Source organism: Sciurus vulgaris (genome assembly GCF_902686455.1).
Source record: "Sciurus vulgaris genome assembly, chromosome: 4".
In the NCBI taxonomy this organism is placed as follows: Eukaryota; Metazoa; Chordata; class Mammalia; order Rodentia; family Sciuridae; genus Sciurus; species Sciurus vulgaris.
The window spans coordinates 145,047,811-145,064,124 of record NC_136464.1 but is presented as its reverse complement, the minus strand read 5'-3'; the positions used below and the strand labels follow the sequence as shown (position 1 = coordinate 145,064,124).

General features: G+C 39.9%; 1 protein-coding gene across 2 annotated transcripts in view; it reads right to left on the bottom strand.

Moving 5' to 3' along the window:
* Positions 1 to 10,677: 10,677 nt before the first annotated feature.
* Positions 10,678 to 16,314, bottom strand: part of LRCH1 (leucine rich repeats and calponin homology domain containing 1) — a 184,584-nt gene continuing 178,947 nt past the window's right edge. For both annotated transcript variants that reach the window (XM_079136984.1, XM_079136987.1), the window contains one exon: positions 10,678 to 13,082. In XM_079136984.1, coding sequence (XP_078993110.1) covers positions 12,972 to 13,082 — 111 coding nt within the window. In that variant the 3' untranslated portion in view covers positions 10,678 to 12,971. The remainder of the gene's footprint in view (positions 13,083 to 16,314) is intronic.

Here is a 16,314-nt window from a genome sequence, read left to right as displayed (position 1 = left end):
AGAAGACAGGTTTCCTAAATGCCAATTCAGTGATTTTTTTTTTTTTTTTTTCCTTGTTGAACTGAATAGATGTGTGTCTAAATATGACTTTCCCTCACCAGAATAAAAAAGATCACCCTCAGAAGCTCACATCATATAGATCTATCTCAGTGACTTTATTGTAAATAAGAAATAACAAAAAAAAAAAAAAAAATGACCTCCCAATGCTAGTTTTGGGTGCTTCTAGAAATCATCTGACAAAATAAAAAAATAAAATTAAAAAAAAAAACAGGCAAAGGAATTTTATATAATCTCCTAGGTTATATAAAAACTATATTTAAGAAATAGTACCATACAGTAAAGCCATCATTAAGGGTAAAGAGGCAAGCTATAAAGTGGGTGGAAATGCTTATAGTAAACTGACCTGACATCTAGAATATATAAACTCCCACTAGCTTATAGAAACATAAACCAATACAGAAATGGGCAAAAAATTGAATGGTTACTTCACAAAATAGGAAATATGCCTGATAAGCACATTTACTTAAGATGGCAAATGCAAATAAAAACTGCAGTGAAATGCCAATACACACATACACCTGAGCAACTAAACTTAAGCAGAACATCCTAAGTGTTGGCAAGGCTTTAAGGCCACTGAACCATCATTGTGCTAGGGGTAGGGGATGGAGGTGTTAGCTAAGGTTGAACATATATGTGTGTCCCCAAACAAAAATTCTATTCTTAAGTATAACCAACACACACACACACATATATAAAGCCTGTATTGAAATGTTCATAGCAGCACTATTCATAACAGCCCAAATCTGGAAATAGGCTGATTGCCTATGATAGAATGGTTAAAATTAAAGTTAGTTATACTTTGAGGTATTCTACATTAATGAAAACACAACAAGTACATGCATCAATATGGAAGAGTCTATTAAATAATCTGGAGTGATCTTGGTATTTACCCTGAAAAATTAAAGTCATCTTACTACAGTGATACATGCATACCCATGATTATAACAGCATAATTTATAATAGCCAAACTATGGAGCCAGCCTAGATCCATTAACAGATGAACAGATAAAGAAAATGTGTATATATACACAGTGGAGAGCTTTTTAAAATTTTTATTTTTACAGACTACATTTTAATTCATTGTACACAAATGGGTTACAACTCTTCATTTGTATGACTACACAATATAGATTCACACCATTCATGTAATCATACATATACATATGGCAATACTGTCTGTCTCAGTCTACTATCTTTCCTTCCCCCACCACCTCCTGCCCCATTTTCCTCTGGATGTAGGGGAAAAGGCACACTCATACATTGCTGGTAGAGTTGCAAATTGTTGCAGTCACTCTGTAAAGCAGTATGGAGATTACTCAGAAAACTTGGAATGGATCCACCATTTGACCCAGTTATCACACTCCTCAGTTTATACCCAAAGGACTTAAAATCAGCATACTACAGTGATGCAGCCACATCAATGTTCATAGCTGCTCAATTCACAATAGCTAGATTGTGGAACCAACCTAGATGCCCTTCAGTTGATGAATGGATAAAGAAACTGTGGTATATATACACAGTGGAGCTTTATTCAGCCATAAAGAAAAATGAAATTAAGGCATTTGCAGGACAGTGGATGGAACTAGAGACCATCATGTTAAATGGAATAAGTCAAACTCAGGTTAAGAGTCTCATATTTTCTCTCATGTGAGGAAGCTAGAGGAAAAAGAAACGAAGGTGGGGGTGGATCTAAAAATCAAAGAGAAATCAGAAAAAAGGAATCAAGAGGTAAGAGGCAGGGAGGGGGGAAATGGGAATGATATTGGCCAAATTTTTATATTGTGTGCAATATGAATATGTAACAATAAATCCCATCAGTATGTATAATACATGAACAAATAAGGGGGGGGGGGAATAATATGAAGTGAAAGAATCTAGACTCCCCCAAAAATATATTCTGCAGAAATCACTTGGTACCATACTTCATAAATGTTCAAGACCAGGCACAACTCATGGATGGTGTTACGAATTAGAACAATGTTCCCCACAGCAAAGGTGGGGTCCAAGGGAGAAGTGATTGAAGCACAATGAGAGAGTCCTTGGGATACTGGTGAGAGTTCTCTTGTTTCTTGTTAGATGAGCAAGTTAACTTCAAAAATTCATCAGTTGGTATACAAATTTATACACTTCTCCATTATGTGTTATGCTTCAGTCATTATACTCTGATGAAGTAAAGACCTCTACAATGAAAACTACAGAACACTAAAGAAAGAAATTAAAGAAAACCTTAGAAGATGGAAAGATCTCCCATGTTTTTGGATAGGCAGAATTAATATTGTTGAAATGGTCATACTGCCAAAAGTGCTATACAGATTCAATGCAATTCCCATTAAAATCCCAATGATGTACCTCACAGAAATAGAGAAAGCAATTATGAAATTCATTTGGAAGAATAAGAGACCCAGAATAACTAAAGCAATCCTTAGCAGAAAGAATGAAGCAGGAGATATTACAATTCTAGGCCTTAAACTATACTACAGAGCAATAGTAACAAAAACAGCATGGTATTGGCACCAAAATACACAGGTAGAGCAGTGGTAGACTAGAGGACATAGAGACAAGCCCACATAAATACAGTTATACTACACAAAGGTGCCAAAAACATACAATGGAGGAAAGATAGCCTCTTCAACAAATGGTGCTGGGAAAACTGGAAATCCATATACAGCAAAATGAAATTAAACCTCTATCTCTCACTCTTCACAAAACTCAACTCAAAATGGATCAAGGACCTAGGAATTAGACAAGAGACCCTACACTAAATAGAAGAAAAAGTAGGCCCAAATCTTCATGTTGACTTAGGACCAGACTTCCTTATCAAGACTCCCAAAGTGCAAGAAATAAAAGCAAGAATCAATAAATGGGATGGATTCAAAATAAACTTTTTCTCAGCAAAGGAAACAATCAATGATGTGAAGAGAGAGCCTACAGAATAGAAGAAAATCTTTACCACATGCACTTCAGATAGAGCATTGAATCTCCAGAATTTATAAAGAACTCAAAAAACTTCACACCAAAAATGCAAATAACCCAATCAATAAATGGGCTAAGGAACTGAAGATATACTAGTGATCAACAGACATATGGAAAAATGTTCAACATCTCTAGTAATAAAAGAAATGCAAATCGAAACTACCCTAAGATTTCATCTCACCCCAATTAGAATGTCTATTATCAAGAATACGAGTAACAATAGGTATTGGTGAGGATGTGGGGAAAAAGGTACACTCATACGTTGCTGGTAGGATTGCAAATTGATGCAGCCACTCTGGAAAGCACTATGGAGATTCCTCAGAACACTTGGAATGGACCCACCATTTGACCCAGCTATCCCACTCCTTGGTTTATACCAAATAACTTGAAATCAGCATACAACAGTGATGCAGCCACATCAACATTCACAGAAGCTCAATTCACAATAGGTGGATTGTGGAACCAACCTAGATGTCCTTCAATAGATGAATGGATAAAGAAAATGTGGTATATATACACAATGGAATATTACACAACCATAAAGAAGAATGAAATTATGGCATTTGCTGGTAAATGGATGGAGCTGGAGATTATCATGCTAAGTGAAATAAGCCAATCCCAAAAACCAAAGGCCAAATGTTTTCTCCCATAAGTGGATGCTGATACATAACGGGAAAGGGAGGAGGTAAGGGAAGAATGGAGGAATGTTGTATTGTATAGAGAGAAATGAGGGGTGGGAGTGGGTGGGGGGAAGGAAAGATAATGAAATGAGACAAACATCATTACCCTATGTACATGTATGATTATACAAATGGTGTGACTCTACATCATGTACAACCAGAGAAATGAATAGTTATACTTTCCCAAAATAAAATAATAAAATTAAAAAAATATATTAAGTAGTTATTCTGTGGAGATCATAAAGATACTACTTCACAAAGAAGAAAAAGTCCTGATTTTATTATAAAGAATATTTATCTCAGGGTATAAAATTTCCCGAGGCCACATCAATCAGATTCAGTAACGTTGTATCTCAAAGCACTTAGAAGTGAAGGCGATGTGTCATGCTACAAAAAGTGATTCTAGTGATGTCACTGATTTTGGAGATGCAAGTGAAGAGTTTAGATCCAATTATTTCATAAATTCTCAGAATGGAATAACATTTTTAAACTGACATCTAAATATTTTTAAATGCATATGCAATAAGCTATGACAAATTGACATGATTTTATAATTAGTCATTTATAAATGTATTCAAAATAAGCCAAACAGTTGTTTTAGATTTTAGCATTAGAGAAATGCCAATCCCTTCAAGTTCAAGGTCGTTTTGTATTGAGGTTCATTGAGTATACACAGTACAACAGATGATGTTATTTTATGAAACTTAAGAAAACAAAGCCATTTTATTGAAATTAAAAGTGCCAGGTCTTTTTTTTTTTCTTTTCTTTTCTTTTTTAACCTTTCATTTTTGAAATCTCTTCTCCAAGTAGCCTGAAGAATCAGGGTTTGGGTGATAAAAGAAAATGCCACTGGGGCTCCCTCACCATTGTGGGTATCAATAGCAGTGAATGAAGAGGGGCAGAGGCCCTGGGGCAAATAAAGATGCAGTGATGGCCACAGTGGCACAGACCATGGTTCCCATGGATGACAAAGTATTAGAACTTTTAAGAGTTTAATAAAGTGGCTAGAAAAAAGATCAACATCTCAAAATCAGTAACTGTCCTATAAATCTAACAAATGAATAATAAAAAAAACTCCTAGTCACATCAAAATATGAAAGTACCGGGGATAACTCAAGCAAGAATTGCACAATTACTAAAGTGAGTCTTGGACGCATGGAGAACAATATATTCGTGGAATGAAAGACTCAATATTGTGGAGCTATGAATACACCCATGGCCCATCTATGAATGCAATGTAATCTGAATCAAAATCTAGTATTGTTAAGGGAACTGGATGAGCCAATTATAAAACTTCCATGGAAGACTATGCCAAGACAGTCTGAGAAGAGCAAATTGCTCTGCGAGGTGTCAGGGCATATTATAAAGTTCTGCTAATTAAAACGGGTTTGGACTCAGAGAAGTTCAATAGATCAGACAGTCCTACCACGGACCCACTTGGGACTTCAGTGTGTGCCAATGGCGGAATCTCACATGAGTGAAGAAAACAAGCATTTCCATAAATGGTCCTGAAAAATTATTTTTTAGCAGCTTCATGTAGAGATGCAGAAATGGAGAGCTTGCAAGAGCATGCATAGGTCACAGCCCTATTATAATAGATCAAAGGGAAAACAACCAGACATTTATGAATAAAAATAAGCTGCTGAACAATACACCTAATTTAATACTATTGACATTTTTAAACACCATCAAAACAATATGTATATTTCCTATGGGTACAAACGTATTTCATAGGAAAAGATCTTAATGAAAACAATGGCAGTCACTTCTGGGATAAAGGGGTGGGGCTGCAGAATTGAGGAGGAGAGTCTAAGTGGCTTTACTTCTAATGATGTCATTTTTATAAACAAGTCATTCGTGTGTATTTTGAATTTTAAAATATAAATTTTGAACATTGTTTAGTGAATATTAAAAACCAGAAAAAATAAAAGTGCTTACACATCTTCGCGATTCTTACTTTGTTTCTACTCCAGAGAATTTAAGTTTTGATTCAAAAACACTTTTTTTTTTTTGGTACCAGGGAATTGAACCCAGGGGCACTTAACCACTGAGCCACATCCTCAGCCCTTCTTACATTTTTATTTTGAGACAGGATCTCACTGAGTTGCTCAGAGCCTCGCTAAGTTGCTGAGGCTGGCATTGAACTTGAAATCCTGCTGCCGCAGCCTTCCAAGCTGAGACTTACAGGCGTGTGTTACTGTGCCTGGCCCAAAACACATTTTTTGATGGAATTTTTGCAGCTTACTCTGCAACAGCGAGACTTTCAGAAGAAAACCTGATAAGGGTCTTTCCATTTCAACATTCCAAGTCTGGTTCCTCATCTGAAAGTGGAGTAAAGAAGAACCCCACATCCACTCACTTACTCACCGGGCTGTGAAGCGCAGCAAACAAGACGCCCATGGGGAAGCACTGTCACCTGTGCAGATGTTAGTGACTAGCTACAGCTGTGCTGCTGGGCTCCAGCTGAGGCGTGCCTTCCTTGGGGGTGGGGGGTGCCAAAGACCATGAAAGCTCTCTATCAGAGATTCTGTGATTGTTTTTATTTCATCCCCTTCTGTTATTATGTTTTTGTGTTTGCTTTATACTATACATAACATATTGGCATGGTACAATATACCATTACAAATGAAAAGCCATATATTGTGGGTTCACATGAAGCACAACTATTCTTTTTTTTGCTACAATTTTTTGAGCATGAGGGAAAAACCCTGTGTGGGACAACACAGAGTATCTGCTGGGCTCTGCCTGGACCATGGCTGATAATAGAAATACTTTGTAAACTTCTCATCCTTTAGCAGCCGTGGCCAGCCCAACGGAAAATGTCCTTTAGGTCTTTGGAGACATAAAAGGAATACATGCCCTCGTATCTTGCCTACGTCCAGGACTCCAAGGACACTGAATTTCCAGCTTTAGAAGGTTTCGGCCTTCTGTGTGGTGGTAACCTAACCAACAGTTCACTTTCTGATCATGGTATGCAAAGACAGACTCCTAACCCTTCCTTTTTTGGATGATACTGGCATACATGATCAGTCAATTAAATTAATATTTTAATCTCATTGGGTTTACTAGACAATTTCAAAAAATGAAGCATGGAGGTAGGAACTGGGTGAGGCAAGAGACTTTTTTTTTTTTTTTTAATCCAATATATAATTTTTGTCACTCTGGGTTTTGGTGTGTGTGTGTGTGTATGTGTGTGTGTGTGTGTTCAAACTCTGCATGGAGAGTTGTAATATTGAACACAGGTTGTTCAGGCGGTGAATTGAAGGCAGATTGCCTTTTTGGTCACTAATGGCTGAGTAGGCTTATTCTTAGAATTAAATGTACTCATTTTGGGTCCCTTCTGAAATCATTTCTGTAAAAACATTGCCACCCAGTGTTTCAATTAGGTGAAGCACAGCAGACTGTGCACTCTTGAAAATAAAATTTTTCAGAGTGAATAGCCACAGTTTATTCCCTTAGCTATACAGAGTCCCTGTCTTATTTACAATAGACCTTTGGGATACACTTCAGACCCAAACTGTGTCACTAAGTTAGGTCTATTACAATATCTTCATGCTGGTTTTAATCAGGATGATAATTTATGCTGGGTTTAATCAGGATGTAACCCCAGTATAAATTGACCCTCTATAGTCAAATGTGGCCTGACAGACTAATAGAACATTTCTTGCCTTAAACAGAATAACCCAGCCCATAACTGACTGCATAGGACAGAGAGGCTATCATCCCAGATGTTGCAATGATCCTTTGATTTTAAGTATGAATTCCAAAATAATCCTGCTGAGATCCCAGCTTTACTCAGTTGTTCTGACCTTGTTATAAAAAGTCAAGGCTGAGAATTTGTCACAATTTGATCCGTCCCTCAGTCTTTCTCCTGCAGCATATCCACTCACCCATCAAGAAATGATCTCTAGCACTTTTCTAAGCAACCTCAGACAGCCACCCTTTCCTGCAGGGTTCCCACCTGGGGAAACCGTGTCCTGTGCCTCCCAAGGAGGAAACACAGGTTATTTCTAGGTCAGGGCCTGCCCTCTGCTCTGCCACCCCAAGAGCCCAGGATTTGTCAGGAATGTATCAAATACCAGATCCCTATGTCCAAAATTCCAAGGAGCACACATCGCCTTTCTAGTTTCTTCCATTCCATATATGGTGAAGTTATAGGTGTTTTCCCTCAATTTCTTTTTACCTTCCAAAATTTCTCGTAATAAACATGGGTCACATTGATAAACAGGGAGAAAAATCCCCAAATGAAACAACAACATAGAAATAGCTCATTAAATTAGGAGAGAAAAAAATGGCAAGGAAACTAGAGGTCTCTGCAGTAAATCCCTTTTTTCTTTTTTTGCTCTGGTCTTGATTTGTCTCAGCATTTTAATCAGCCCAGATAGGCTCAGTATATCTGGTTTTATCACACAAAATAGGCTTTCTTTTGTATCTCCAAATAGCTTATTGTCCAGTATTTTTACTTTTTGAACATTAGAGATTTCAACTGGGCCAGACCTGCTGGAAGCCCTCTGTATAGTGAGAACACACATCTGACCTAGCTGAGACGAAATCTACTTGCTCTGTGACCTGAATGATTTACCTCAACGCTCCTGGGACTCCGCTTCTCTATCTAGTGTGCATTCCTCATTAGAAGTGATAAGGCCCAACGGAAACAGATTTTAAGCTAAAAATCACAGCCCCTTAGAAGTCTTCATGGGAAGTTTGAACTTCAGAAATACAGGGCTTCGTTCTTATTGGACCCAGGTGTGCAAACACCAGGGATTTCTCTGCTGGGTCTTATCCCTGCTTCCCTTTCCATGTCAGTTTTCCCCCCTAGATCTTTTCTAGGTTTTATGTCTTCCATCCTCAGGTACCAGGAAAAGAAAGAAAATCCTGGGTGTCTTAGTTCATTCCATGATGTCACACAGAATACCTGAGATGGGGTGAATCAGAATGAACAGAAATTCACTTGGCTTACAGTTTTGGAAGCTGAAAACCCCAGATGGAGGGACAGGATCTGGTGAGGGCCTTCTTACAGCATCGTCCCTGGGGGAAGGCACACACAGGCAAGAGAGAGTGCGCTAGACAGAAAGACAATGCTGAACTCATCCTTTTTAAGAAACCCACTCCAAATGTAATGAATCTACTCCCACAGTAACAGCATAGTCACGTTTTAAAGGTCACACCTTCCAACACTCTTGCATGGAGATTAAGTTTCCAACACGTGAACTCTGGGGACACATTCAAACTACAGCATTGTGGAGAGACTCATTGGTAAATTGTGAAGTGGCTGCTCCTGAACCAATAACATGTAGCCAGGTGGGCAGAATCAATGCAAGGACCACAAAAGCCTCCGGGTAGAAGCTTGTGGCATGGGGTGGGCAATCTCATAAATGTCCGCTAACTCTCTTCCTCACCTGATTATGTTTTTTAAAAAAAATTTTTTTTAGTTGCCAATGGACCTTTATTTAATTTATTTATACATGGTGCTGAGACTCGAACCCAGTTCCTCACACAGGCGAGGCAAGCGCTGTACCACTGAGCTATGATCCCAGCCCCTATGGTTAGATTTTTGAACTGTCATACGTGGTTTTTCTAACTGGCTTCTCTTCAGTACCAACTTCATGCAAGCACTGTTACAGACACTGGAGAATCAGTAGAGAACAGAGCAGATGGGCAGACTTGCTCTGAAGTTGCAGCACCTGACTCCATAGTCACCTGCTAAACACTGGTGCATGGATGAACAGAGTGGCTTGGAGTGGAGACCTGCTTCACCTGTGTCCCCATGCTCCACAGTGCCAGTTCCTAAGAGAATTCCTGGACTTCATACCATCCCCAAGTCCCAGACTTACCTGGAATGGATGTCTGTTGGCTGACTTCCTGTGAAAGATGGAAGATTAGGGGTCACTGCAGCCAGATCTTTCAGTCCCGCCCAAGAAGAACTAGGCAGCTCCCAGTTGCAGCTGTTAGCTAGGACGGGGTGTCTGGGGCCTTCCCCAGCTATGGCCAATGCAATGAGCTCACCTGGATGGTCCTGATGCTCACAGGGCCCCCTGTAGGGCACATGCCCTGCTGCCGTCCCTCCCTTTGCCTTTCTAGATTTCTCAGTTCTCCAGTCTACTTAAGCCTGATGAGTGTCGGTGAAACACCAGACTTCAATAAGGTGCAGAGGGCTGACTGAAATGATGGAGCTTGGCAAAGCAGCAGCATCTCACATCAGAACATCATGACCCGTGAATAGATTTTTCTCAATGTAGTTGATGCAGACCTTAAACACAGAGGCCCTGACACCTGTCTGTGCAGTCCCTGCTCAGGCTAAGGGTCCTGGGTCCCATGTGTTACAGGTGGAGTGGGGCCAGAAGATTGAAACCACCTGCTACCGTTTCACTTGACATTCTCACGGCAGCTGCTCTTTGACCCAAGGACTGCTGGATGCGTAGGGAGAACAACACGGGCCCGGATTGAGCAGAGGAGTAGCCACTTCATTCTGGGGGTCCAATTCCACAGGAGGCAGTTGAAGTGGGAAGACCTGACCCTGTGGTGGTTTTTACACAGGCTAAGGAACCGAGGTGTCCTTAGAGATGCCTCAGGAGCCCCAACCCATGACTCTGATGTGTCATAACTATATATTTTCTGATAGCTATGTGTAAATAACTATTAAGAGTCCTATTTTTTTTATATTTTTGGTGATTACATTTTGATAGCTATATATGCCAATATATGCTATTTTTCTGATTCCCCAGATTTTATATCCATATATACATTATATAAACATATATATATATTTTGCACACATATATAGTCACCATTATGATTGCTACAATCTGTTTTGTTAATGATTTTTTTTTTGTATGAAACAAGAGCCAACATTTAGATCATACAGGTAAGTCAATCAGGAGATGGTTTACACAAATTCAAAGTTTTAATGGCTGTTAAATAATAAAAGGAAGAAATGTGCACTATATACACTGTCTACTTATGGTACTGTCAGCTGGTCATGCACATTTTATTGCACATATAAACAGTATACAAGGATCTCGTAGACATCTTAGCTATACAAGAATTGGTTCTCAAAGAAAAAAAAAAGTCATTTTACAAAATAATGAAGCCATTCATATTATACAGCCAACGTCCAAAAATACTGAAAATTAATATCCAAAGAAATATTTTAATTTTGGAAAAAAAAATCTCTGAAAACAATGATTACAGAACTTCATGTTGCCTTATATACATGTACAAAAATACTTCAGGACCCTGCATTCTGAATGCCCATGAAGGTGCAGCCATCGAAATTCCTATTTATATCATCAACCTCTGAATGTTGCTTAAATTGTATATGCTCTTTGTTCAAAATGTCTTTCATCTTTACATCATTACACTATTGACATTTGTGCAGTACAGGAAAAATATTAAAATATATTTTAAGTTAGGTTAAAGTGCACAGTACATTTGATAGGAAATAATTGCTAGCTGCCAATCTAAATTTCCATGTTCAGAAACCTCCGGCCTGCCCAGCGGAGGGCGGCCCTGGGGTTGGTTGATGTTGGTGTGTGTTCAATGCACACTGTCCTCTTGATGTCTTTTCTCTCACATTCCCCTTTACGTTTAATATGGCTACTGCTGCTCTAGAAACTTCCCATGGCTTTCCACAGAGGTGAAAGTGCAGTCAGCATTCACAGGACTTTGAAAGATTGGTCACGGGGGTCACTGTCACTGCAGCATGAGTGCACGTGCCTGTAACTGCCTGACAGGTGTGTGACCCGTGAGGCCTTCTGTGAATCTCAGACTAACACAGACGGGTCCTTCCCTTGGCTGGTTCCTCTTGTCCCGTTCTGTCATGCTTGCGTCCTCCCTGGCCACACAGCCTCACACCCTCCACTTACTTGACCTCTTGGCTTGTCTGTCTTTGTGGTGTAGCTGCCCACGGGCTCACTGACGACCCACGTGGCTTCTTGGGTTTCACACCAGAGACTACAGATCTTGCAGAACTTTCCAGACTATTGTGAAAAACATCAACTACGTTATAATAGACAGAGCATATCTACATCTCAGAATCATTTCCTCTTTTAAAACTAGCAATTTTAAGAAGTGCTGGATTCCTGATCCAGGTCCTATGTGCCTCAGGTGATTTCTGGTCACTCCGCTGAAGCTTCCCTTCAAACTTTTTGGTTAGACAATCCTCTTTTTAATCATCCCTACTCTCCTAGATCATTTCCTCATTATCTACCTTTGGTGCTAGACTCTCTTTAATTACACAAATTACAGTGCAAAACTATACTTCAAGACCCACAACGTTAAACACTTACGACTTTGTGTTAAAATGTGAATGTTTTGTGCATAGTAAAAGAAGTATGAATCCAAAAAAATAATTGTTCACATTTTATCTTCAAGTTTAATATGTCTTTTTTTTTTTTTTTATCCATCACAGCTATTTACAAAATAACCTTGGGGTGCTCTCTTGATATCAGTCAGTTCATTATATTGGGGGACAGTAGGGCTGCTGGAATGTAGGAAACTGAATGGAATGCAGAAATATAAATAAGACCAATGTTCCACAAACCAAAGTGTAACTAATGCCTCCCCAGAAAAGAGTTCTTTGTCACAGAAGCACCTGTTTTTTTTTGATTAATTTTTTTCTGAATCATATACACCAGAAAACATGATTGAGACCTAGACCTACCGCACACCAAAGAGGATAGAAAATAACTCAATATTTATAATATTAAAATAAAGTGTTTAACCACAAAAAAGCAGTAATAAAATAGTTTCCTAATTTACAATTTGCATCCAAAGGATGAATAACAACTCACTAATAAATAATATTTATATAAATATTTTGTATGTCGAAAATAGTTTTTAAAAGGCAATGGTCTCAAGAAACTTCTTGAAAAATTTGGTGGTGAAAAACCTGATTGTATCCCTCCCCCCACAAAATCCATAACGAGTTTGGTTTTAATAAAACAGATGTGTCTTGCTGCAAAACAGCTGTGCTTGGCGTTCTGGTAATGGCAGTCGGTGAGCGTGGAAGGTGACGGAGGTGGAGAAAGGCAATGATGTGCTACTTAGTCCTCCACCAGCTCCCTCACTGGTTTCCGGATGAATACCTGTCGAGTCTTAATGGTGGAGGTCAGCTCTGAGAGGTAGGAAATCCTCCCTGAGACTAAACCTTGTCAATGCAACTAGAGTTGACAGGTGGAGAGTGGGGGAGAGGGTGGAAGAGTCCAAGATCCCGGATGGGAGAACAGTCCCAGCTGACCCAGAGGACAGGGCTTGGTCTCATGTGAACAGAGCCTTTGAGATGGTGACATCAAGTAATGCCTGCACAGTGATGCCTACTTTGACCAGGCCTTTCTCTTCAAGGATGTGGTGGGGCAGACAGAGTTTCTCCTAAAAGGAAGAAGAACAAATTTTAAATGACTGGACTTGAACTGGAAAATCCTGCTGCACCTTTGATGGGAGCTAAGTCATCATATGCTTACTGGATCAGGCATACGCCTGTTGGTCTGTGCTCCTTCCCTGGCTATTAACCCAGCACAATGGCCTTTTTTCTGTAGGAAACATCATGATTTGTCACATGTGAGAGTTGTTCCAGAAAGGCTCCTAAACCCTTGAAATCTGCAATGGATCTAAACATTAAAGCAACTTTCACATTAAACAACAGCTTCATAGTTGTTTGGAAAGCACACACCAAGAATATAATGGTTTCTGTTCTTATAAAGCAACACTGCATATCACCTCTCACACATTTTAAAGGAACTCAAGTCCTCACTTATAAAGACAGCACACCATTGTACGACTGTAAACCATGATTTAATTCATTTTATGTCCTGTGGTCTCTGAAATGTGGGGGTTTGGGAGGACTGGCATCCTTTCTTCATGATTTAAGATGTCTTATACATTAGATATTTTAACCACAGTCCTCAGTAGCCTCTCTCTCTCTCTCTCTCTCTCTCTCAATACTTTTAGTTGTAGATGGACGCAATACCTTTATTTTGTTTATAGTTTTTTTTATGTGGTGCTGAGAATTGAACCCAGTGCCTCATGCGAGCTAGGCAAGTGCTCTACCACTGAGCCACAACCCCAGGCCAGTGGCCTCTCTTTTAAGGCTCTTTCATAAAACTGTCCAAGACACAAATATCCCACTACTTTCTCAAGTTGCATTTTTGCTCTTGGGAAATGTCCAGGACATATTCCTCAAGGAAAATAATCCATGAGACACTTCTTGAGTGTGGAACTTATCATGCTCCACAGAGCAGTTTATAACATGATGAAATAATTTTACAATATCCTTTGGCTCCAGTCTGACATCATACAAGGAAATCTCCCAGGGTGTATCTCCTCAGCCAGGAAAAGACCTCCCAGTAAACTCTTATTCACCTGAGGATGGTCTGTTTTCCACAATGGTCACCATTTTTATTATCTTTCTTTCTGTCTTTTTTTTTTTTTTTTTGCACCAAGGATTGAAACCAGTGGCGCTTAACCACTGAACCACATCCCCAACCCTTTTAAAAAATATTTTACTTACAGACAGGGTCTCACTGAGTTTCTTAGGGCCTCACTAAGTTGCTGAACACTGGCTTTGAACTCTCAATCCTCCTGCCTCAGCGTCCTGAGCTGCTGGGATTATAGGTGTGCATCACCATGTCTGGCTTCTTTATTTTTTTAATTTACTAATAAAAATTATATATATTTATTGTGCAACATGACATTTTGATATAAGTATACACTGTGGAATGGTATAAATCAAACCAATTAACAAATCCATTCCCTCGCTGACATTTTTTTCTTTTCAGCGAGAACACTTAAAATCTACTCTTAGCAATTTTTATTTTTATTTTTTTGCAGGGCTGGTTATTAAACCCAGGCCAGGCAAGCACTGTACAACTGACCTACACTGAAGCCCAGGATTTCTGGGCTGTCTAGATTATTAACTGTAATCACCAGGCTGTACAACGACTCTCTTGAGCTTCTTCCTGTCTGAAATTTTGTCTCCTTTCACCAACAACTACCCACTGGGCCTGTCCCCAGCCACTGGTAGCCACCGTTTGACTCTCAGTTTCCATGAGATCGGCTTTTGGGGATTCACCATGTAAGTGAGCATGCAGTATTTGTCTTTCTCTGTCTGGCTTGTTTTACTTAATATACCATAATCTAGGTTCACCCACGTTGTCACAAATGACAAGAGTCCCTTCTTGAAGGCTGAATAGTACCCTGTCAAGGTGAATCTGAATGGGACCTGCATTGGGCCCAGTGGAGTTGGTGCTTGGCATGAAGCCACACGCTTGGCAGAGGACCACATCCTTCTGCAGGACCCTCAGACAAGCCTTCCAGCTGCTCTTTCAATGCTGGATTCTCCATAAATTATCATCACAGATACAGGGATCTTCAAAGTCATGCGGTGACATCTCCAACAACTTGTTCCACTGTCTCAAAATGTCAGTGGGTCCTGCACTCTCTCTCAAATCCCTTATCCCCCATCTCCACACCTTCCCTAACTTGTGCTAAGTGCACCTCATCTCAGACTTGGACCTCAGGTCTTAAGAAATGGCCACGTGTACCTGGGTGCCCAGGTACTTAGAAGGCTGTGGCAGGATGATCATGAGTTCAAGGCCAGCCTTGGGAACTTAATGAGACTGTCTCAAAATAAAATAAATAGAGTCTGGGGATGTAGCTCTGTGATATAGAGTCCTTACGTTCAATCCCCAGTTCCAGAAAAAAATAAAAAGAAAGAAAAAAGAAATGGTCACAGGTGGTGGCGCATGCCTGTAGTCCCAGCTATTTAGGAGGCTGAGGCAGGAGTTCCAGGTCAACCTGGGCAACACCCTATCTCAAAATAAGAGGGGCTGGGTAGCTCAGTGCAGAGTGCTTGCTGAGCTTGCATGAGGTCCCAATAACACACACACAAAAATAAAAATAGAGGGGTGGGGAGATAGCTCAATCGGTAGAGTGCTTGCCTCGTAAGCACAAGGCCCTGGGTTCGATCCCCAGCACCCCCCCAAAAAAAATTAAAATAGAAATGACCACATGTCCACAGATGGCAGTCGATTCTTTTTTTTAAATAAACTTTTAAAAATATATATTTCGGTTGTCAATGGATTTTTTAAAAAAATTTTATTTATTTATATGTGGTGCTGAGTATTGAACCCAGGGTCTCACACATGTCAGGCAAGCACTCTACCACTGAGCCACAACCCCAGTCCCAGGGGAGCTGATTCTTTAAAGCACAGTTTTAACCATGATTTCACATAGTTGACGTGGATCAAAATAGCATGGCAGTGGTATATTAGGGGAACATACAAGTTTATGCTGCTTGCCAATTTCATGGCCAAAAGTCAATGAGAAAAAGGGTGGCGGTTGTGTCTGCTTTGTGAGTCATGAGCTGGGTTGGGATGTATGATGATCACTCCTTTATGGCATAGTGTGGGGACATTGGCAACCACCCATCAGTGCCCACCCCTTCCTGCCATCATCTGCCCTGGGCTTGGGAAATCGCCTGAACTGGGCATTTCTCTGCTGAGGCTGGTTCCATAGGGACAGGGACATGAGTTCCTGGTTCTTGTGGCTTCCATAGCACCCAAGTCAACCTCTTGGCTTGGCAGGAAATTTATAAGTGGCTACG